This window comes from Phocoena phocoena, chromosome X (assembly GCF_963924675.1).
Source record: "Phocoena phocoena chromosome X, mPhoPho1.1, whole genome shotgun sequence".
Lineage (NCBI taxonomy): Eukaryota > Metazoa > Chordata > Mammalia > Artiodactyla > Phocoenidae > Phocoena > Phocoena phocoena.
The window spans coordinates 70,966,797-70,991,316 of record NC_089240.1 but is presented as its reverse complement, the minus strand read 5'-3'; the positions used below and the strand labels follow the sequence as shown (position 1 = coordinate 70,991,316).

The 24,520-nt window shown below is 36.2% G+C and overlaps 1 protein-coding gene across 3 annotated transcripts in view; it reads left to right on the top strand.

Moving 5' to 3' along the window:
* The window catches only part of RPS6KA6 (ribosomal protein S6 kinase A6), a 169,121-nt gene that overhangs the window by 56,737 nt on the left and 87,864 nt on the right, over positions 1 to 24,520 (top strand). For 2 of the 3 annotated variants that reach the window (XM_065900693.1, XM_065900692.1), the window contains exons 3-5: positions 14,092 to 14,208; positions 21,076 to 21,157; positions 21,827 to 21,907. In XM_065900693.1, coding sequence (XP_065756765.1) covers positions 14,092 to 14,208; positions 21,076 to 21,157; positions 21,827 to 21,907 — 280 coding nt within the window. The remainder of the gene's footprint in view (positions 1 to 14,091; positions 14,209 to 21,075; positions 21,158 to 21,826; positions 21,908 to 24,520) is intronic. The other variant, XM_065900694.1, reaches the window with a different exon arrangement.

Below are 24,520 nucleotides of genomic sequence, written 5' to 3'. Positions count from 1 at the left end.
TACTTTTTCTTTTCCAATTTGGATTACTTTTATTTCTTTTCCTTCTCTGATAGCTGTGGCTGGGACTTCCAAAGCTATGTTGAGTAATAGTGGCGAGATTGGATATCCTCATCTTGTTCCTGATATTAGAGGAAATGCTTTACAATTTTCACCATTGAGAATGATTTTTGCTGTGGGTTTGTCATATATGGCTTTTATTATGTTGAGGTAGGTTCCCTCTGGCCACTTTCTTTAGAGTTTTTATCATAAATGGGTACTGAATTTTGTTAAAAGCTTTTTCTGCATCTATTGAGATGGTCATATAGATTTTATTCTTCAGTTTGTTAATATGGTGTATCACATTGACTAATTTGCATATGTTGAAGAATCCTTGCATCCTGAGAATAAATCCCACTTGATCATGGTGTATGATCCTTTTAATGTGTTGTTGGATTTCCTGAGCTAGTATTTTTTTGTGTACTACACTATCTCACTTTTTTTTTTTACATCTTTATGGGAGTATAATTGCTTTACAATGGTGTGTTAGTTTCTGCTTTATAACAAACTGAATCAGTTATACATATACATATGTTCCCATATCTCTTCCTTCTTGCATCTCGCTAGCTCCCACCCTCCATTTCCCACCCCTCTAGGTGGTCACAAAGCACTGAGCTGATCTCCCTGTGCTATGCGGCTGCTTCCCACTAGATACCTATTTTACATTTGGTAGTGTATATATGTCCATGCCACTCTCTCACTTTGTCACAGCTTACCCTTCCCCCTCCCCATATCCTCAGGTCCATTCTCTAGTAGGTCTGTGTCTTTATTTCTGTCTTACCCCTAGGTTCTTCATGACATTTTTTTTCTTAGATTCCATATATATGTGTTAGCATACAGTATTTGTCTTTCTCTTTCTCACTTCACTCTGTATGACAGACTCTAGGTCTATCCACCTCATTATAAATAGCTCAGTTTCGTTTCTTTTTATGGCTGAATAATATTCCATTGTATATATGTGCCACATCTTCTTTATCCATTCATCCGATGATGGACATTTAGGTTAGTTCCATCTCCTGGCTATTGTAAATAGAGCTGTAATGAACATTTTGGTACATGACTCTTTTTGAATTATGGTTTTCTCAGGGTAGAGGCCCAGTATTGGGATTGCTGGGTCATATGGTAGTTCTATTTGTAGTTCTTTAAGGAACCTTCATACTGTTCTCCATAGTGGCTGTACCAATTCATATTCCCACCAGAAGTGCAAAAGTGTTCCCTTTCCTCCACACCCTCTCCAGCATTTATTGTTTCTAGATTTTTTGATGACCATTCTGACTGGTGTGAGAAGATATCTCATTGTAGTTTTGATTTGCATTTCTCTGATGATTAATGGTGTTGAGCATTCTTTCATGTGTTTGTTGGCAGTCTGTATATCTTCTTTGGAGAAATGTCTATTTAGATCTTCTGCCCATTTGTGGATTGGGTTGTTTGATTTTTTTGTCATTGAGGTGCATGAGCTGCTTGTAAATTTTGGAGATTAATCCTTTGTCAGTTGCTTCATTTTCAAATATTTTCTCCCATTCTGAGCGTTGCCTTTTGGTCTTGTTTATGGTTTCGTTTGCTGTGCAAAAGCTTTGAAGTTTCATGAGGTCCCATTTGTTTAGTTTTGTTTTTATTTCCGCTTCTCTAGGAGGTGGGTCAAAAAGGATCTTGCTGTGATTTATGTCATAGAGTGTTCTGCCTATGTTTTCCTCTAAGGGTTTGATAGTTTCTGGCCTTACATGTAGGTGTTTAATCCATTTTGAGCTTATTTTTGTGTATGGTGTTAGGGAGTAATCTAATCTCATACTTTTATATGTACCTGTCCAGTTTTCCCAGCACCACTTAATGAAGACGCTGTCCTTTCTTCAGTGTACATTCCTGCCTCGTTTATCAAAGATAAGTTGACCATATGTGCATGGGTTTATCTCTGGGCTTTCTATCCTGTTCCATTGATCTATATTTCGGTTTTTGTTCCAGTACCATACTGTCTTGATTACTGTAGCTTTGTAGTATAGTCTGAAGTAAGGGAGCCTGATTCCTTAAGCTCGGTTTTCCGTTCTCAAGATTGCTTTGGCTATTCGGGGTCTTTTGTGTTTCCATACAAATTGTGAAATTTTTGTTCTAATTCTGTGAAAAATGCCAGTGGTAGTTTGATAGGGATTGCACTGAATCTGTAGATTGCCTTGGGTAGTAGAGTCATTTTCACAATGTTGATTCTTCCAATCCAAGAACATGGTATATCTCTCCATCCATTTGTGCCATCTTTAATTTCTTTCATCAGTGTCTTATAATTATCTGCGTACAGGTCTTTTGTCTCCTTCAGTAGGTTTATTCCTAGATATTTTATTCTTTTTGTTGCAATGGTAAATGGGAGTGTTTTATCGATTTCACTTTTAGATTATTCATCACGAGTGTATAGGAATGCCAGAGATTTCTGTGCGTTAATTTTGTATCCTGCCACTTTACCAAATTCATTGATTCACTCTCGTAGTTTTATGGTAGCATCCTTAGGATTCTCTATGTATAGTATCATGTCATCTGCAAACAGTGACAGCTTTACTTCTTCTTTTCCGATTTGGATTCCTTTTATTTCTTTTTCTTCTAGGATTGATGCAGCTAAAACTTCCAAAGCTATGTTGAATAAGAGTCGTGAGGTTGGGCAACCTTGTCTTGATCCTGATCTTAGTGGAAATGCTTTCAGTTTTCCACCATTGAGGACGATGTTGACTGTGGGTTTGTCATATATGGCCTTTATTATGTTGAGGAAAGTTCCCTCTGTGCCTACTTTCTGCAGGGTTTTTATCATAAATGGGTGTTGAATTTTGTTGACAGCTTTCTCTGCATCTATTGAGATGACCATATGGTTTTTCTCCTTCAGTTGGTTAATATGGTGTATCATATTGATTGATTTGCGTATATTGAAGAATCCTTGCATTCCTGGAATAAACCCCACTTGATCATGGTGTATGATCCTTTTAATGGGCTTTTGGATTCTGTTTGCTAGTATTTTGTTGAGGATTTTTGCATCTATGTTCATCAGTGTTATTGGCCTGTAGTTTTCTTTCTTTGTGACATCTTTGTCTGGTTTTGTTATCAGGGTGATGGTGGCCTCGTAGAATGAGTTTGGAAGTGTTCCTCCCTCTGCTATATTTTGGAAGAGTTTGAGAAGGATAGGTGTTTGCTCTTCTCTAAATGTTTGATAGAAATTGCCTGTGAAGCCATCTGGTCCTGGTCCTTTGTTTGCTGGAAGATTTTTAATCACAGTTTCAATTTCAGTGCTTGTGATTGGTCTGTTCATATTTTGTATTTCTTCCTGATTCAGTCTTGTCAGGTTGTGCATTTCTAAGAATTTGACTATTTCTTCCAGGATGTTCATTTTATTGGCATAGAGATGCTTGTAGTAATCTCTCATGCTCTTTTGTATTTCTGCAGTGTCAGTTGTTATTTCTCCTTTTTCTTTTGCAGTTCTATTGATTTGAGTCTTCTCTCTTTTTTTCTTGATGAGTCTGACTAACGGTTTATCAATTTTGTTTATCTTCTCAAAGAAACAGCTTTTAGTTTTATTGATCTTTGCTATCGTTTCCTTCATTTCTTTTTCATTTATTTCAGTTCTGATCTTTATGATTTCTTTCCTTCTGCTAACTTCGGGGGATTTTTGTTCTTCTTTCTCTAATTGCTTTAGGTACAAGGTTAGGTTGTTTATTCTAGATGTTTCCTTTTTCTTAATGTAGGATTGTACTGCTATAAGCTTCCCTCTTAGAACTGCTTTTGCTGCATCCCATAGGTTTTGGGTTATTGTGTCTCCATTGTCTTTTGTTTCTAGGTATTTTTTGGTTTACTCTTTGATTTCTTTAGTGATCACTTCGTTATTAAGTAGTGTATTGTTTAGCCTCCACGTGTTTGTTGTTTTTACAGATCTTTTCGTGTAATTGATATCTAGTCTCATAGCGTTGTGGTCAGGAAAGATACTTGATAAAATTTCAATTTTCTTAAATCTACCAAGGTTTGATTTGTGACCCAAGATATGATGTATATGATCTATCCTGGAGAATGTTCCATGAGCACTTGAGAAAAATGTGTATTCTGTTGTTTTTGGATGGAATGTCCTATAAATATCAATTAAGTCCATCTTGTTTAATGTATCATTTAAAGCTTGTGTTTCCTTATTTATTTTCATTTTGGATGATCTGTCCATTGGTGAAAGTGGGGTGTTAAAGGCCCCTACTATGAATGTATCACTGTCAATTTCTCCTTTTATGGCTGTTACTATTTGCCTTATGTATTGAGGTGCTCCTGTGTTGCGTGCATAAATAGGTACAATTGTTATATATTCTTCTTGGATCGATCTCTTGATCATTATGTAGTGTTCTTCTTTGTCTCTTGTAATAGTCTTTATTTTAAAGTCTATTTTTTCTGATATGTGAATTGCTACTGCAGCTTTCTTCTGATTTCCATTTGCATTGAACATCTTCTTCCATCCCCTCACTTTCAGTCTGTATGTGTCCCTAGGTCTAAAGTGGGTGTCTTGTAGACAGCATATATATGGGTCTTGTTTTTATATCCATTCAGCTAGTGTGTGTCTTTTGGTGGGAGCATTTAATCCATTTACTTTTAAGGTAATAATTGATATGTATGTTCCTATTCCCATTTTCTTAATTGTTTTGGGTTTGTTATTGTAGATCTTTTCCTTCTCTTGTGCTTCTTGACTAGAGAAGTTCCTTTAGCATTTGTTGTAAAGCTGGTTTGGTGGTGCTGAATGCTCTCAACTTTTGCTTGTCTGTAAATGTTTTAATTTCTCCATCAAATCTGAATGAGATCCTTGCTGTGTAGGGTAATCTTGGTTGTAGGTTTTTCTCCTTCATCACTTTAAATATGTCCTGCCACTCCCTTCTGGTTTGCAGAGTTTCTCCTGAAAGATCACCTGTTAACCTTGTGTGGATTCCCTTGTGTGTTATTTGGTGTTTTGCCCTTCCTGCTTTTAGTATGTTTTCTTTGTATTTAATTTTTGAAAGTTTAATTAATATGTGTCTTTGTGTGTTTCTCCTTGGATTTACCCTGTATGGGACTCTCTGTGCTTCCTGTACTTGATTAACTATTTCCTTTACCATATTAGGGAAGTTTCAACTATAATCTCTTCAAATATTTTCTCAGTCCCTTTCTTCTTCTCTTCTTCTTTTGGAACCCCTATAATTCAAATGTTGTTGCGTTTAATGTTCTCCCAGAAGTCTCTGTACCTGTCCTCAATTCTTTTCATTGTTTTTTATTTCATCTTCTCTGCAGTAGTTATTTCCAATATTTTATCTTCCAGGTCAGTTATCCATTCTTCTGTCTCAGTTATTCTTCTATTGATCCTTTCTAGAGTATTTTTAATTTCATTTATTGTGTTGTTCATCATTGCATGTTTCATCTCTAGTTCTTCTAGGTCCTTGTTAAATTTTTCTTGCATTTTCTCTATTTTATTTCCAAGATTTTGGATCATCTTTACTATCATTATTCTGAATACTTTTTCAGGTACACTGCCTATTTGCTCTTCATTTGTTAAGTCTGGTGGGTTTTTATCTTGCTCCTTCATCTGCTGTGTGTTTTTCTGTCTTCTCATTTTGCTTATCTTACTGTGTTTGGGGTCCCCTTTTTGCAGGCTGCAGGTTCGGAGTTCCCATTGTTTTTTGGTGTCTGTCCCCAGTGGCTAACGTTGGTTCAGTGTGTTGTTTAGATTTCCTGGTGGAGGGGAGTAGTGCCAGTGTTCTGTTGGTTGATAGTTCCACGTCAGGTGGTGCATTTTTGGGTGTCTCAGGACTTACTATGATTTTAGGCAGCCTCTCTGCTAATGGATGGGGTTGTGTTCCTGTCTTGCTAGTTGTTTGGCGTAGGGTGTCCAGCACTGTAGCTTGCTGATCATTGAGTGAAGCTGGGTGTTGGTGTTGAGATAGAGATGTCTGGGAGATTTTTGCTGTTTGATATTACGTGGAGCTGGGAGGTCTCTTGTGGACCAGTGTTCTGAAGTTGGCTCTCCCAACTCAGAGGCACAGCACTGACTTCTGGCTGCAGCACCAAGAGCCTTTCATCCACACGGCTCAAAATAAAAGTGTGAACAAATAAAAAGAAAGAAACAAAGAGGATAAAAGAAAATAAAATAAAGTAAGGTGAAGTAAAATAAAGTGATTAAAATTAAAAAAAGATTAAAAATGGTTTTTTAAAAAGTTAAAAAAAAAGAAAAAAACGGATGGATAGAACCCTAGGACAAATGGTGGAAACAAAGCTATACAGACAAAATCTCACACAAAGGCATACACATACACACTCAGAAAAAGAGGAAAAGGGGAAAAAATAATAAATCTTGCTCCCAAAGTCCACTTCCTCTATTTGGGATGATTCGTTGTCTATTCAGGTATTCCACAGATGCAGGGAACATCAAGTTGTTTGTGCAGATTTCATCCGCTGCTCCTGAGGCTCCTGGGAGAGATTTCCCTTTCTCTTCTTTGTTCGCACACCTCCTGGGGCTCAGCTTTGGATTTGGCCCCACCTCTGCTTGTAGGTCACCTGAGGGTGTCTGTTCTTCGCTCAGACAGGACGGGGTTAAAGGAGCCACTGATTCTGGGGCTCCGGCTCACTCAGGCCGGGCGGAGGGAGGAGTACGGAGTGCGGTACAAGCCTACGGAGGCAAAGGCCAGCGTGACGTTGCCCCAGCGTGAGGTGCGCCGTGTGTTCTCCCGGTGAAGTTGTCCCTGTATCCCGGGACCCTGGCAGAGGCGGGCTGTACAGGCTCCCCGGAAGGGAGGTGTGGAGAGTGACCTGTGCTTGCACACAGGCTTCTTGTTGGCAGTAGCAGGAGCCTTAACGTCTCATGCCCGTCTCTGGGGTCCACGCTGTTAGCCGTGGCTGGCGCCCATCTCTGGAGCTCCTTTAAGCAGTGCTCTTAATCCCCTCTCCTCACGCACCAGGAAACAAAGGGGGAAGAAGAAGTCTCTTGCCTCATTTGCAGGTCTAGACTTTTTCCTGGACTCTCTCCTGGCTAGCCGTGGTGCACTAACCCCTTCATGCTGTTCTCACTGCCAGTTGTCTCCCTGCGGTCTGACCGAAGCCCGAGCCTCAGCTCCCAGCCCCGCCCGTCCCGGTGGGTGAGTAGGCAAGCCTCTAGTGCTGGTGAGTGCTGGTCAGCACTGATCCTCTGTGCGGAAGTCTCTCCACTTTGCCCTCTGCACCCCTGTTGCTGTGCTCTCCTCCACAGTGCCGAAGCTTCACCCCTCTGCCGCCCGCAGTCTCTGCCCGTGAAGGGGCTTCTTGTGTGTGGAAACCTTTCCTCCTTCTTGGCTCCCTCCCACTGGTGCAGGTCCTGTCCCTATACTTTTGTCTCTGTTTTTTTTCTTTTGCCCTACCCAGGTATGTGGGGAGTTTCTTGCCTTTTGGGAGGTCTGAGATCTTCTGCCAGCATTCAGTATGTGTTCTGTAGGAGTTATTCCACGTGTAGATGTATTTCGGATGTATCTGTGGGGAGGAAGGTGATCTCTACATCTTACTCTTCTGCCATCTTCCCCTTGATCCAATTTGCTAGTATTTTATTGAGGATTTTTTCATATATGTTCATCAGTGATATTGGCATGTAATTTTCTTTTTTTGTGATATCTTTTTCTGGTTTTGGTATCAGGGTGATAGTGGCCTTGTAGAATGAGCTTGGGAGTGCTCCTCCCTCTGCAATTTTTTGGAAGAGTTTGAGAAAGATAGGTGTTATCTCTTTAGGTTTGTTGCTTTAGGTTTGTTTTGGTAGGTCATTTTCTTCTCTTGTACTTCCTGCCTAGAGAAGTTTCTTTAGCATTTGTTGTAAAGCTGGATTGGTTGTGTTGAATTCTGTTAGCTTGTGCTTGTCTGTAAAGCTTTTGATTTCTCCATCGAATGTGAATGAGATCCTTACTGGTAGAGTTATCTTAGTAATAGGTTTTTTCCCTTTTATCACGTTAAATATATTCTGCCACTCACTTCTGGCTGCATAGTTCTTGCTGAAAAATCAGCTTGTATCCTTATGGGTATTCCCATGTGTGTTATTTGTTGCTTTACCCTTGCTGCTTTTAATGTTTTTTCTTTGTATTTAATTTTGTTAGTTTGATTAATATGTGTTGGCATGTTTCTCCTTGGTTTTATCCTGTATGGGAATCTCTGTGCTTCCTGGACCTGGGTGACTATTTCCTTTCCCATTTCAGGGAAGTTTTTGACTATAATCTCTTGAAATATTTTCTCAGACACTTTCTCTTCTGCTTCTTCTTCTGGGACCCGTATAATTCAGATGTTGGTGCGTTCAGTGTTGTCTCTGAGACATTCCTCGTTTCTTTTCTTTCTTTTTTCTTTATTCTGCTCCATGGCAGTTATTTCCACCATTCTGTCTTCCAGCTCACTTATCTCTTCTTCTGCCTTAGTTATTCTGCTGTTTATTCCTTCTAGTGTATTTTTCATTTCATTTATTGTGTTGTTGATCACTGATTGTTTGTTCTTACTCCTCTAGGTCCTTGTTAAACATTTCTTGTATCTTCTTGATCCATACCTCCATTTTATTTTCACGATCTTGGATCATCTTTACTGTCATTACTCTGAATTCTTTGTCAAGTAGATTGCCTCTTTCCTCTTCATTATTTGGTCTTGTGGGATTTTACCTTGCTTCTTTGTTTGCAGCATATTTCTCTGTCATTTTGTCTAACTTACTGTGTTCATGGTCTGCTTTCTGCAGGCTCCAGGGTCGTAGTTCATTTTGCTTCTGTTATCTGCCCCCTGGTGGGTGAGGTTGTGCAGGGGTTTGTGTAGGCTTCCTGGTGGGAGGGACTGGTGCCTGTGCTTTGGTGGGTGTAGCTGAGTCTTTTCCCTCTGATAGGCAGGGCCCCATCAGTTAGTGTGTTTTGGGGTGTCTGTGAGCTTAGTACGATTTTAGGAGCCTGTCTGCTGATGGGTTTGGCTGTGTTCCTCTCTTGCTGGTTGTTTGGCGTGAGGTGTCAAGCAGCAAAGCCTGCAGGCAGTTGGGCAGAGCCAGGGCTTGGTGTTGAGATGGATACCTCCAGGAGAACACACACCAATTAATATTCCCTGGGCCTGGGGCTTCCCTGGTGGCGCAGTGGTTGAGAGTCTGCCTGCTGATGCAGGGGACATGGGTTCGTGCCCCGGTCCATGGAGATACCACATGCTATGGAGCGGCTGCACCTATGAGCCATGGCCGCTGAGCCTGTGCCTCCGGAGCCTGTGCTCCACAACGGGAGAGGCCACAACAGTGAGAGGCCCACGTACTGCAAAAACAAAAAACAAAAAAAACATGGTACTTTAATATTCCCTGGGCCTGGGAATCCTCTGGTGATGTAGCATCCTGGACTCAGTACTCCCACCCAGGAGGCCTAGCCCTGACCCTTGGCCAGGGAATGAAGAGCCTGCAAGCAGCGCATTGTGGCCAGAGAAAAAAGAAAAAAAGGGAAAAGAAAACCAACAGACAGACAAAACCCAATGCAAATAGCAGAAACAAAACCCAACAAACTGCAACAACAACAACACAGGAAAAGAAAGAAAACAAACGTACAAACCAAACCCAAGACAATTGATTAAAACAAAAGCAAACAAACAGAAACAAAGAAACACACAAAAACCCCAAGAAAACATAAAACGAGAACAAACAAAATAACTCAAAAATGAAAGCAGTCAATAAAGGCTAAACTAGGGAAAAAAAAAAGAAAAGCAGAATAAGAACAGAAAGCAAACATCAAAAAAAGCAAAGAAACATAAAGCAAACACATAAAAATGATCAAAAATGGAAAAAAGGGCTAAATACAAGAAAAAAACACAAAACAACAAAAAAATCAAAGTAAAAATAGAAAAATATATATTAAAAAAATTAAAACAACAACAAGAACTTCACCTTCCTGAGTCCCCTTTTCTTTTTTTCTTTCTTTCATCCTACCCCATTGCAAGGGGTTTTTTCTTGTCCTTTTAGGTGTCTGAAGGTTTCCACTAATGTTCATCTGGTGCTTTATGAGAATTGTTCCATTTGTGGATGTATTCTTTATGCACTTGACAGGAGAGATGAATTCTGTCTCCTCCTATTCTGCCATCTTGACTCCTTCCCCCCACCCCATCCTAATTCTAATGAACCATAATCTCTGAGGGTGGGAACCAAACATGCATATTGAATAAATATTTTATAAGTGATTTTTTTGAAACTAGAGCATTGTAAACAACTGTCTACTTAAAGGCAAACTATCTATAATTTAGTAATATACATATAGTTGTTTGTCTAGGAACATATATCTATAACAGGCAGATGAGCAATCAGTAAGTTAATATCAGCATTTTTTTAAAAGTGCAGATTCTGGGGTCATTATACCCTTCATTTGTGTTGAGTACAACACAGTGTAATAAAAATACTGATCATGAGGAATTCCCTGGTGGTCCAGTGGTTAGGAGTCTGCACTTCTACTGCAGGGGGTGCGGGTTTGATCCCTGGTTGGGTAAATAAGTTCCCGCATGCCATGTGGTGTGGCCAAATCATGAATTATCTGGAAAAATGTTTATTTATATTCCTCACATCTAAGGAAAAATGCTTATATTATTCAATTTATATATATTGTCATCACAAAGTCAGTTATATTCAAAATTGACATAATTCCCATTATTCAGAATGAATCTCCTGTTTCCCTATTACCTTTATATGTTTAAATTATTCATACATATTTTTCTGTTTTTTATAAAGGTATTTAAAAATAATTTTGAAGTTTCTTATTGATTAATTTTACTGTTACAAATCTTTATTTTAGAAAATAAGTTTCTCTTCATTCCCTTTTTATGAAATTGGTTGGATTTTTTGGGCTGTCTGCTCCCATAAGGTCAAACAAATATTGTGCTAAGCATTATGAATGCAGACATGAATGTGATATTACCTGGATACAGGTTGCTTACCTGTCTAGTGGGAGAGAAAGACAAGGTAATAAGTTGTTAGGACACAGTGTAACAATATTCTTTCCTGGCTGTCTGCTGGAAAAATATGTCTTTTCTTATCTAATAGCATTTTCATGTTTGAAATTTTATAGTGTAATGCTGCTGAAAATTGAAAGAGATATTGCATTTTTAAAAGATGGGCATATGTGGATTTTAATTAGAAGAGGCATTGAGCAGACATTTCCTTTTGAAGACTTGCTTAGGTTTGGTGAAACTAAGTAGGATAGAGTACAGTTGTTTCCTAGCTCTGAATGTTTTTAAAAACCGATGTCATGACCCATGTTTATAATGATGATCTTAAATGTGGCAGAAACTGAAGTGCCTTCTTAAACATTAAAATATTATATTGTGTTCAATATAATATCACAGACTTGAAGGGGACTTTAAAAAGCAGTCTAACATAATCTGTTTGTCATGTGAGAACACTGAAGTAGAGTAGTTTGTGATTTGGCCAAGGCTGCTTAGCTTATGCATGGGAGAACTAGGAGGAAAAATTAGGCTGTGACTCTTCCATCAGTGTTCTTTACACTGGAGAAAACTTCCAGTATGCTTTTGTTATATACCATTCTTTGAAGACTATTACTACATTCATAATATGTGGTATAAAATCAGTTAAAATAATATTAATAAGAGTATACAATTTAACATTGCTTTTGATGTACATGTATTGCAAAAGTGCATAAAGATATGCCATACTTTAATATAATTCCAAAATGTCAGCTACAGAACATATGTATGTGCATTAAAAAAGGTCCTTGACTTTTTACAAAAAAGACGCCTTGAAAAGGGGAAACTCACTCTCATAGCTATTTAAAAGAGTCCAGTGAAACCCTCAGAATGGGAGAAAATATTTGCAAATGAAGCAACTGACAAAGGATTCATCTCCAAAATTTACAAGCAGCTCATGCAGCTCAATAACAAAAAAACAAGCAACCCAATCCAAAAATGGGCAGAAGATCTAAATAGACATTTCTCCAAAGAAGATATACAGATTGCCAACAAACACATGAAAGAATGCTCAACATCATTAATCATTAGAGAAATGCAAATCAAAACTACAATGAGGTATCATCTCACACTGGTCATAATGGCCATCATCAAAAAATCTAGAAACAATAAATGCTGGAGAGGGTGTGGAGAAAAGGGAACACTCTTGCAGTGCTGGTGGGAATGTGTATTGGTACAGCCACTATGGAGAACAGTATGGAGGTTCCTTACAAAACTACAAATAGAACTACCATATGACCCAGCAATCCCACTACTGGGCATATACCCTGAGAAAACCATAATTCAAAAAGAGTTGTGTACCAAAATGTTCATTGCAGCTCTATTTACAATAGCCAGGAGATGGAAGCAACCTAAGTGTCCATCATCGGATGAATGGATAAAGAAGATGTGGCACATATACACAATGGAATATTACTCAACCATAAAAAGAAACAAAATTGTTATTTGTAGTGAGGTGGATGGACCTAGAGTCTGTCATACAGAGTGAAGTAAGTCAGAAAGAGAAAAACAAATACCGTATGCTAACACATATATATGGAATTTAAGAAAAAAAAAGTCATGAAGAACCTAGGGGTAAGACAGGAATAAAGACACAGACCTACTAGAGAATGGACCTGAGGATATGGGGAAGGGGAAGGGTAAGCTGTGACAAAGTGAGAGAGTGGCATGGACATATATACACTACCAAACATAAAATAGATAGCTAGTGGGAAGCAGCCGCATAGCACAGGGAGATCAGCTCGGTGCTTTGTGACCACCTAGAGGGATGGGAAATGGAGGGTGGGAGGGAGGGAGACACAAGAGGGAGGAGAGATGGGAACATATGTATATGTATAACTGATTCACTTTGATATAAAGCAGAAACTAACACACCATTGTAAAGCAATTATACTCCAATAAAGATGTTAAATTAAAAAAAAAAGAGTCCAGTGAAATACTCTTTTGATGTATAAGAAACATCCATGGACATATTTTCAGAACAGATACTTCATTTCTGACTGATTAGTGGTTCTTAATACCTAAAGCTAAAACTCCTCTGCTGGATACCCTTCTTTGAGAGTAAATGTATGACTACTTATGTAACATGGCAGTTATTTTAGCTGCCATGAAGCCAGCTTACTTGGGACCATGCTCTTGCCCATTATTACCACAGTCACCATTGATTAATCAGTTAATTAAAGGGTGAATGGATTGGGAACATTCTTGCCATCCAGACCAGAATTGATATGATATAATGGAAAGCTACCAAGACTTCTAGACATCATGATTAACTAGTCACGTGAACTTAAACTCTGTGTGTCTCAGTTTTCTCCCCTATAGAGTCAGAAGGTTGGATAATATATCCCAGCTTTTGTTATATATAATATATTTGAGGGTTTTTTTTCATCCTAGATACTGTGCTAGGGACTAGAATTACAGTTCACCTGAGTGTAGTCTTGATATAGAGTCCTATATGAAGGAGCAGAAACACTTCCAAGGTGACTTCCTTCTGCCTGACCCAGTGTTAGTAAATCTGGCATATAATTTATATATAAAGTTTCAATAAAAGTAGGCTCATGGCCTGGAAACATATTTTTGGGCTTTGCAGATTTTGTTTGTCTAGGCTAGTTTCTTTTTCATTGATATGGCTAGCTGGGCATTTAAATATTCATATATTACTGACTACTTAAAATGGTATAGTGAAATACTATTTAAAAGAACTCTTGAGGTTCACATTTTTTGTCATGTCCCACAATTTACAAGGTTTTATCTATCTCTTGACTTTCTCTGCATCTACCTCATAAGTCATACTCCATTGAGGTTCTTAAGACTCTGTTAGTTGTTGATGTTTTACTTCTGTCTCTACCTAGTTGGAACAGAAGCTGAAGCATAGATTTTACATGCTTCTGTTTACATGAAATTATATAATAGGGGTGGTGGTGGTGATGTTCTATCTCTATGTGTTAGAAAACCCAGGAAATGGTGATGCTAGTAGCCCATAAAATTCTGTGCTAGATTTAAGGAGTTAGGTATTAAGTTATTTCTGTTGTGATTTCTGGTTCTAAATGGAGCTAATAATAAGATGTTGTAAGTATATTTGAGTATTGCTTGGATTTCTTTTTTCAGGATGAAGGAGTTGTTAAAGAAATCCCTATTACTCATCACGTTAAGGAAGGATATGAGAAAGCAGATCCTGCACAATTTGAGTTACTCAAAGTTCTTGGTCAGGGATCCTTTGGAAAGGTAATGGATGCCTTTTTCCCCATTTGTTTTTCTTCTAAACATTTAGCAAAAATGTATACACATAGGTAGAAATCTGATAAATGTGCTGTTTCTAAATTGTCAAAGGATACACACAAAGGTGGCTCTAATTTTACTGCTTTTTATTTCTGTTGTATTTTTAGTTCAATTTCTTTATTCTTCTCTGTAATAATAAAGGTTTTCTAATCCCCTGGGATCACTGATATCTCTAGGACAAAATATAGCATGCTATTTATTAGCTGCCTAAATCAAGAAAGTTTGAATTTTTAAAAGAGATCTTGTTTCTCTGTTCACATGCTGGCATGACCTTAGCTTTCTTTATTGGTGATTTCATCTGTATTCCTTAGCTCTATCACAGAAGTCAGAATGTATGTATCAATTCATGTACCGAATACATGAATTAATCTATCATCTTTTAAAGCAAATATGTGTGTAAAGTACAGCTATGGTAAGTACTGGGTGATATATGGATTATGTGAAACTCCTGCCTTCAAAGGGCTTAAATTTCAAGGGAAAAAGCAAAATTGAGGAAGATAAACTCTGACACTCATTATTAAAATTGGTTATTAAGGGCTTAATGGTATATGATTCTTGGAAAAGATGTATGTAGGTCTGGTTCCTGACTTTTGTATACCTAACATCTAAGACATGAAAAGTATTGCATACACATATTAAGTAACAGCCTTTAGGAAACAGCAACAGTGGCAATTTAAGGGGAGGAAGTTAATGAGAAACTACTAATTTCAGGGTGGCCGAGATTTAGTTTCAAAGGGGAAAGTAAGGAAGTTGAGCATTGCTTATTTATTATGCTCTGAAACATTATAAAAGAAAGACATTTATTGAACACCTGGTTTGTGTATAACACTTTAAAAAACAGCATTGGTTAATATAAAGTAGACATAATTGTCTTAAAGTAATCTGATACCTGTGTGGTATAGAATACAACATGTAAAATATAGAGAAACATTTTCAGGACACAAAAAGTACAAGCTAAGGTGGATTATGGTTTGGCAGTGAATTGGTACAGGAGGTATATGATGACAGGGAGATAGGACTTGAATAGTTGTGCTAGGGGGAGTAAAACTAGAAGGAGCTTTCAATAGATTGTATGTGTGGGGGGTGTATTTATAGAACTGACCTGTAGAGTAGGCATGTGCATTTTGAACACCTTTATTTTTTAAAGTTACTAAAAGTACAGTATATAAACAAATATTTTACATTATATTTTATGATGTTAATTTTAGAACAGAGATGAAGTTCTTTTACATCCCCAATAATAAATGCTTACATAGCGACTCAAATAAAATATCACCAGGCAATCATTTCAAGCCATTAAAAGTATTTGTTTTGTCATTTGATATAGATAAATTTATTCATATGTGTATTTATTTATATACAGCTTTGTTCCAGAAAGGATTTAAGGCTTTCATAGATGAATACTAAATAAAATAAAATTTAAAGTAAGTGGGGAAGATGATGGAAGCAGAAAAATTAGAGCAGGAAAGATGAGATGAAGCCAGGAATAAACTCTGTTGTTCACAGATGCATGGTATAAGGGCCTAGAAATGGGGCAAAAGTGAAGACAAATATTTTGGCAGCCATTATAAAGAGGCTGAAACATTTAATTGTATGATTATTGACAGTATCTTTAAGAAACAGACCAGAGAAATTTTTCTTATGGGGCTTCATGAAGAAAATACAGTATAACATAATAAAATGTCTTCAGTAACATCTTCACATTAATTATAGCAACACGCTGACAAGTTGTCAATGCAGTCCTTAAAAAATTCAGGGTACACTCAGCTTTGTACAGGAACTTTGGTTTAACAAGGATATCATAGAAGCCTTTAAAAAATTCCTAATACTAAAATACAGAATAGTGATCCTTGTGCAGTTCATCAACCAAAGAAATATTAAGGAGGTGGCTTATTTTTTTCTTCCTAGGATGTGAACATACTTGCTTGTCAGTATTATGTCATTTGCGTAGGCATTGTGTGGGTGGGACTTGTTATATGCTGAACCTATTCAGGAATTTGGCCAAGGCTGTGAATCAGATAAGTGTAGGAGCAATTCCAAGAAACTTTGGGCTGCAGTCTTATTTATAAGTTTTTCTGTGAAAGTCCCATTGTTAAAATGCAGTAAATGGAATTTTAACCTATATAATGCTTTGTGACATTGAACATCTACATAGTCTATTTAATCGGGAAAAATCCTACAAAAATCAGTTGTAAAATTGTACTTTAAAGAAGCATGCATTATCATAAAAGATGCATATAAAATTCTGTACTAAGCGCATCAAGTAATGTATGAATTGAAATGAAGTATACCAAACAACTTACATTACTTATTTTAAAACACAATAAAATAAAACACTTGAAAACATGTTTGACATTGTCAGACTAGCCTTTCATATATTTCACATGTCAAATCATTTACACAAAGCATACATACATTTTAACATTCATGCTTCATATTGTTTTTGCTTTTGTGGTAGTAAAGCCTTTAAATATAGGACTTAAAAATGGATTTTTGAAAATATCAAACCCTTGCCCTCCTTAGTAATTGATTAGCTATCAAGAGATAGTTTTAAAAATATATGTTTACAACTTAAAATTTCTTGCAAATGGTCCTTTCTCTTCAATCAGTGTTAAAGCTGTGCAGTTCTGCAGTTCACTTCAGCAAACACTTCTTAACGGAAAATATAAAAGTCCATATGACAGAGAGAAAAGTATATTGGAGTAATTCACTCATTCATTTCTCTTCTGAACAATTTCTGAGAATTGGATTAGAGTGACTGAAAAGAAACCTCTCTGATCAGCAAAGAGATGTTTTTAGAAACAGTAGTTTGAAGTCATGCAGCTTCTTCTGTAGTTGATGATGGGAAGAGAGCAGAGTGAGATGATGTTTTCTTATGCTAGGAAAGTTCACTCATTAGACCTGAAAAGAACAAATCAGGTAATGAACAAATAAACAGTTATATCTCTAGACTGTTAATGATGGCTTCTATTAGATGCCATATTGAGATACTAGTGAGTGTTTTAAGAGATAGGGGAAAAGTGGCTGCTTTGTGCTTTGTGCTTTGGGTTTTTCTTTCTTCTTTAATTGCCTCTTTTTACCCTCTGTATTCCATTCTTTTCAACTCCACTAAAGGCTGTGTTCTAGAACAGTGGTTCTCAAAGTGGAGTCTACTACCCCTGGATATCCACAGGACACTTTCAGGGGGTTCTCAAGGTCAAGACTGCTTTATAATACTAAGATATTATTCGTGAAACTTTTGGCACTTTGGCACAGTCAAGGAAGTGATTTTAAACTACAACAGTAATCATATTCTTCACTGTCACCCACTTACAGTTAAAAAAAATGTGTTTTACTTAAGAATGTCCTCGATGAGGTTTTAACAGTGATTAAATTTATCAAGTATCAACCCTTGAGTACACATCTTCTTAATATTGTGTGATGAAATTGAGAAGTACACAAAGTACTTTAGCTGCATACCAAAAGTATGATTGTCTCAAGACAGAGCATTTTTTTGAGTTGTGAGCTAAATTAGACACTTTTTTCATGGAAAAGTATTTTTACTTGAAAGAATGATCGACAAACTATGGTTACTTAAACTTGGGTATTTGGTAGATGTTTTCTCAAAAATGAATGGAGAGAACCTGTTATTTCATGGAAAACAACTGATAATAATTTTGTCAATGATAAAATTCGACCTTTGAAGCAAAAAATTAGAATTTTGGAAAATTTTTATTTGCCACTGTGGGCTCAACTGTTCTCAATACTCAAAAGACTTTCCTGATGAGATTGCTACTGTCAACTTTTGGAAGATCTGAATAACTCAGTGAACCAATGTTTTTGAGTTGACCAAACACATGATGTTATCAAATCAGACACCAGTACAAAATCCATTCAAAGTGTCAGGTAGACCATGGATTATTATATAAAAGAATATGGACAGTTAATTGATGTGGTTTCAGATTTTTCATTGCAACTAATCTTTAAGAAACTGTCACTTGTCAAATTCTTGTGTCATATCAAAAAAGAATAACTACAATTATATGGAAAGGCTATTAAAATAGTACTCCCTTTTCCAAATACATATCTGTGTGAGGCCTGATTTTCTTCTTATAATTTAAGCAAAATAACTTAATTGCAACAGATTGAATGTAGAAGCAGATATGAGAATCCAACTGTCTTCTGTTAAGCCAGATATTAGAGACTTGCAAAAATGTAGATCAGTGTCAATCTTCTCATTGATTTTTTTGTTTTGGAAAAAATATAGTTATCTGTATAAAAATATTTATATTCACATATAACAAGTATTTATTATTTTTAATGAATCAATACATAGTTAATTTTTTTCTGTTTTAATTTCTAATACAGTAAATATCAATAGATATAACCCACAAAAACAAAAGTACTTTAGAGTCATCAGTAATTTTTAGGATTGTAAAAGAATTATTTTTTATGTTTATCATCTTTAAGGTTTTTATTTTTTTAATATTTATTGGAGTGTAGCTGCTTTACAATGTTGTTAGTTTCTACTGTACAGCAAAGTAAAATTCTTGAGACCAAAAATATTGAGAATTGCTTTCTTGGAAGAGACTGAGAAAGATAGTTCTCTTACTTGTGGTGTAGTCAACACTCACGAAATGACTTGACTCCTCTGTTGTCAACATCTTGGTCACATGATATTGATTAGGAAAGAGGAAACTGTTTATCTACCTTTATTTGCCCATGTCAGTAAAACTGAATGAAAACTTTAAGTCTGGTGCTTAGGGTTAATGCCATTTGCTTAGCTTTGAAGCTTTTGTGTGTGTGTGTGTGTGTGTGTGTGTGTGTGTGTGTGTGTGTGTTATGGCAATTAATTTAACCTGCTGTTTAAAAAACTGTTATAGACTGAAATCAGCTATACAAATACGTACAAGTCCACTTGTTTGCCAACAGCAGTAAACTTGAAAAATACAGATAAGAAAATGTGCATCTGGGGTCATAGTTTCTTTAGCTCACTTAGTAACTTTTATATGACATTTAGAACCCCATGGTAATCTAGTTTGTGTTTGTATTCTTTCTAACCCAGATTGAATATATTCTTCTGTGATTAAAATGCCTGATTTAGCACTGTTCATTTATAAAATACTAATTTTATTTTCTAGTGAATCTTCATTATAAAGGAGACTGAGGGTAGGCTATAGGTGTGTTAAATTTGGCATTCTGTTCCATTGCTTACTATTTTCATCAGTGAAAAATCATGGATTTTTAGGACTGTCCTCTCCAAGTTTAAATGCACTAAAAATAACTCCATGGAATGAAGCTACTGAAATCTTCTGTGGCAATGCACACTTCCTTGGGGTTCTACATTGTTTGGGGAGATCTTGTTGGAGTTCAGAGTAGATATTAGACATGAAAGTAACATAGGGTAGTAGCTTTGTTAGTTCTTTCAGTACAGAAATGTTTATGGTGATATGCAAATTTATGATTTGGTTCAAGCCCTGAACTTTTCTTTTCTCCAAAGATAGTTTTATGTTGCAAAACCCAGCCATCTGTTAATATGTGAATTCTCTTGATTAGTCTACTCCAAGTGTGGTATGAACTGTTACTGGCTTACTGTAAGACATGTTCAAAAACTGAGAGCATTTAGCAACTTTTACAGAAATTTGACAAAGTAATTTTATGTGTAGAATCAATTAGTATAAAAAGGGATTGTATTTTATGACATTTAAATTTCAATTTTCTAAATAATTCATTTTGATTATATTTTATAGAAGTATGGTCTGCAATGGACTTGGAGAAAAGGGGGAAAAAAAGACTGGTTGGTCTACACAGAAAGTGTGAGAAGCACTACACTAGATGAGTATGAAAACTGTAAACCTGAAATGGTCCTTGAGTTTAGGTCTGATATAAAGAATAGGAGAAGCAGAGATTAAATGAAGTAAAGATTCCACCCCCTCACCTGCCCAGTTGGCTGATACATAATTATCACATAAAATATTTGGATTAAAGGGTTTTAAGCTCTACCTTAGGAAAGAGGCAAGACAAAAAATTACTTAAAATCTCTCCCATCTGCAGTTTTGTGTGAACAAGTTAGTTACTTGACCACATTTTAAAGTTAAGCAACACTTGAATAGAACTTGTTAGAGTTGAGGATGGCAGGTAAGGCAGTGAACACGTTTTACTAAATAATTAAAAAATTGAAACAACCCTTTACTAATAAATAACTCATAAAACTGTAATATACTCATAATTATCTTCATAACTGAGGCTTTTTAAAACTTAGCTTTTAATGAGTCATAATACTGGTTTGAAAATATGAGATATTATTACTTAAGCTTACTTGGTAACTTTAAATAATTTAACTTTCATTTCTTTATTGAAATATTTGCCATCTTGATTCTTTTTCTTGGCAGACAGATAAGAATTGCCTGATTTCTTATTAGAAAATATAATACCTGGTAACTTCTAAAATGGACCAATAGGGAAGTAGAAATGAAGGTATCAAATTAATGGTCATCACATTTGTTTGCTCCTTATTAAGGTAACAAAAAGGAGCTTGGGTCTTATAAGGAGCTCCCTTAGCTCAAATTGTCTTTCGTTATATTATTTATCTCTTACATCAGAAACTTCTCAAATGTTCTTTTAAATTTTCTTTTCCACAATAGGATGTACGGGAGTGTGATTCACTAAGTGACTGAAAGTGAGGAAATATTAACCAAGTATAATTTATAGAGAAAGGCATATCTTTATAAAATTAGAGAAAATGCAAGGCTGTATTTATGTGCTAATGTTTATGTTTAGCAGGAATGGCTTGGGATGTGAATTTCACTGTTTTAATTTTAATTCTCCTATTAGGTTTTTCTTGTTAGAAAGAAGACTGGTCCTGATGCTGGGCAGCTCTATGCAATGAAGGTGTTAAAGAAAGCTTCTTTAAAAGGTAGAAAATTGGAAAGCTTATTAAAATAGAATGTGGTAAAGCTTGTTTTAAGAAATATGCTGTGTACTGCTTATATAAGATGAGTAGATTTAGTTTCCTTTTAACATTAGTAATTGTTACAGATTTCTAGTGGTAAGTGATATTTCTAGGGTTGATATTGGCATATACCCTAATTTAGTGAGAGTGTACCCTAGTAAAAATTTAATGGGATAAAAAGTGACATGTTTTACTTAAAGTGAACTTATTTTATTAAACTATATTCTTTTATTTCAAGATTCTTATTTTTTCTGTCTATCTGTTTTGGTATTGCATATTGAGAAAGCACAGCCACCTGCATACACTTATATACACTGTCTTCCAGGCTGTGATAACAATAACACTGTGCTCAGTTTTAATCAATAAACTCATTTGAACAATTTGGAGACTAATATATAATAAATGCTTATTCACCAAATAACTTTGTGTCTCCTTAACACATCTCTAGATCTAAACTGAATTTGTTAGCTTTCTGAGAATATGGTAATTACTGTCTAGGAATATAGACTGCAAATTTGGGCACTTACAAAGTTATGTTTTATATTTCTGTATTTTTGTTTGGTGAATTGCTGATGGGATCTCTACTGAAATTATATACGAGAGCAATATATTCTACTCTTCTGTAATTTTTAGTTCGAGACAGAGTTCGGACAAAGATGGAGAGGGATATACTGGTGGAAGTAAATCATCCATTTATTGTCAAGTTGCACTATGGTATGTAATCTTTTTTTTAAAAAAATATGGAATTAGAGAACTAAGATTTCCTTTCAGAAAATAATATAACAGGGTATAAATACTTCAAACAGGAAATGAATATGGAATGATTTAATACATTCAACTATGTAAAATGTATTTATCTGAAATAAGAATTAATATCTAGCTTTTAGTTGTCTTTCCTGTATTTGTTGGTTAACTTGTCTAAGGTAACAAGATAGTGTCTTCTGATTACTTGTCTAGTAGTATTTCTGTACTAGGCTATACCTCCAGGGCTCTTAGGCTATAAACTACTGTGACAATTTCTTCAAAACATTTTTGTGTTTGGAAGGGCTCCTCTTACATGTTCATAATGAGCATATTAATCTTACTTCCTCATTCTGTTGAAGAGGACCATATGGTATATTAGTCTATTTGAGTTATTTTTTCTTATATTTGGCAGGAGAGGAATACAAGTGAGAAGCAATAGGTACAATGGAAAGAACATGAATTTGAAGTCAGACAGTTCTGAGGTTTTTTTCGTTTTTTTTTTAATTGCGATATAGTTGACTTACAGTATTACATAAGTTTCAGGTGTACAATATAGTGTTTCACAATTTTAAGGTTATATCCCATTTATATTTACTATAAAATATTGGTGATGAATCCTTGTGTTGTACTATATATCCTTGTAGGCTACTTATTTTATACATAGTGGTTTGTACCTCTCAATCCCCTACCCCTATCTTGCCCCATCCCCCTCCCTCTCCCCATTGGTAAACACTAGTTTGTTCTCTATATCTATGAGTCTGTTTCTTTTTAGTTATATTCCCTAGTTGGTTTTATTTTTAAGATTCCACTTAGAAGTGATATCATATAATATTTGTCTTTGATTTTCGCTAAGCATAATATTCTCTATGTCCATTCATGTTGTTGAAATGGCAATATTTCATTCTTTTTTATGGCTGATTAATAATCAGTGTGTGTGTGTGTATGTGTGTGTGTGTGTGTGTGTGTGTACGCCACATCTTTTTGTTTTTCTTTTATTTTTTTCTTATTGAAGAATAATTGCTTTAAAATGGTGTGTTAGTTTCTGCTTTATAACAAAGTGAATCACTTATACATATACATATGTTCCCATATCTCCTCCCTCTTGCATCTCCCTCCCTCCCACACTCCCTATCCCACCCATCCAGGTGGTCACAAAGCACCGAGCTGATCTCCCTGTGCTATGCGGCTGCTTCCCACTAGCTATCTATTTTACATTTGGTAGTGTATACATGTCCATGCCACTCTCTCACTTTGTCACAGCTTACCCTTCCCACTCCCCATATCCGCAAGTCCATTCTATAGTAGGTCTGTGTCTTTATTCCCGTCTTACCCCTAGGTACTTCATGACATATTTTTTTTCTTATATTCCATATATATGTGTTAGCATATGAAATTTGTCTTTCCCTTTCTGACTTACTTCATTCTGTATGACAGACTCTAGGTCCATGCACCTCACTACAAATAACTCAATTTTGTTTCTTTTTATGGCTGAGTAGTATTCCATTGTGTATATGTGCCACATCTTCTTTATCCATTCATCCGATGATGGACACTTAGGTTGTTTCCGTCTCCTGGCTATTGTAAATAGAGCTGCAATGAACACTTTGGTACATGGCTCTTTTTGAATTATGGTTTTCTCAGGGTATATGCCCAGTAGTGGGATAGCTGTGTCATATGGTAGATCTATTTTTAGATTTTTAGGGAACCTCCATACTGTTCTTCATAGTGGCTGTACCAATTCACATTCCCACCAGCAGTGCAAGAGTGTTCCCTTTTCTCCACACTCTCTCCAGCATTTATTGTTTCTAGATGTTTGATGATGGCCATTCTGACTGGTGTGAGATGATATCTCATTGTAGTTTTGATTTGCATTTCTCTAATGATTAATGATGTTGAGCATTCTTTCATGTGTTTGTTGGCAATCTGTATATCTTCTTTGGAGAAATGTCTATTTAGATCTTCTGCCCATTTTTGGATTGGGTTGTTTGGCTTTTTCTTGTTATTGAGCTGCATGAGCTGCTTATAAATTTTGCAGATTAATCCTTTGTCAGTTGCTTCATTTGCAAATATTCTCTCCCATTCTGAGGGTTGTCTTTAGGTCTTATTTATGGTTTCCTTTGCTGTGCAAAAGCTTTGAAGTTTCATTTGGTCTCATTTGTTTATTTTTGTTTTTATTTCCACTTCTCTAGGAGGTGGGTCAAAAAGGACATGGCTGTGATTTATGTCATAGAGAGTGCTGCCCATGTTTTCCTCTAAGAGTTTGATAGTTTCTGGCTGTACATTTAGGTCTTTAATCCATTTTGAATTTATTTTTGTGTATGGTGTTAGGGAGTGATCTAATCTCATACTTTTACATGTACCTGTTCAGTTTTCCCATCACCACTTATTGAAGAGTCTGTCCTTTCTCCACTGTACATTCCTGCCTTGATAATAAAAATTAAGGTGATTATATTTGCATGGGTTTATCTCTGGGCTTTCTATCCTGTTCCATTGCTCTATATTTCTGTTTTTGTGCCAGTACCATACTGTCTTGACTACTGTAGCTTTGTAGTATAGTGTGAAGTCAGGGAGCCTGATTCCTCC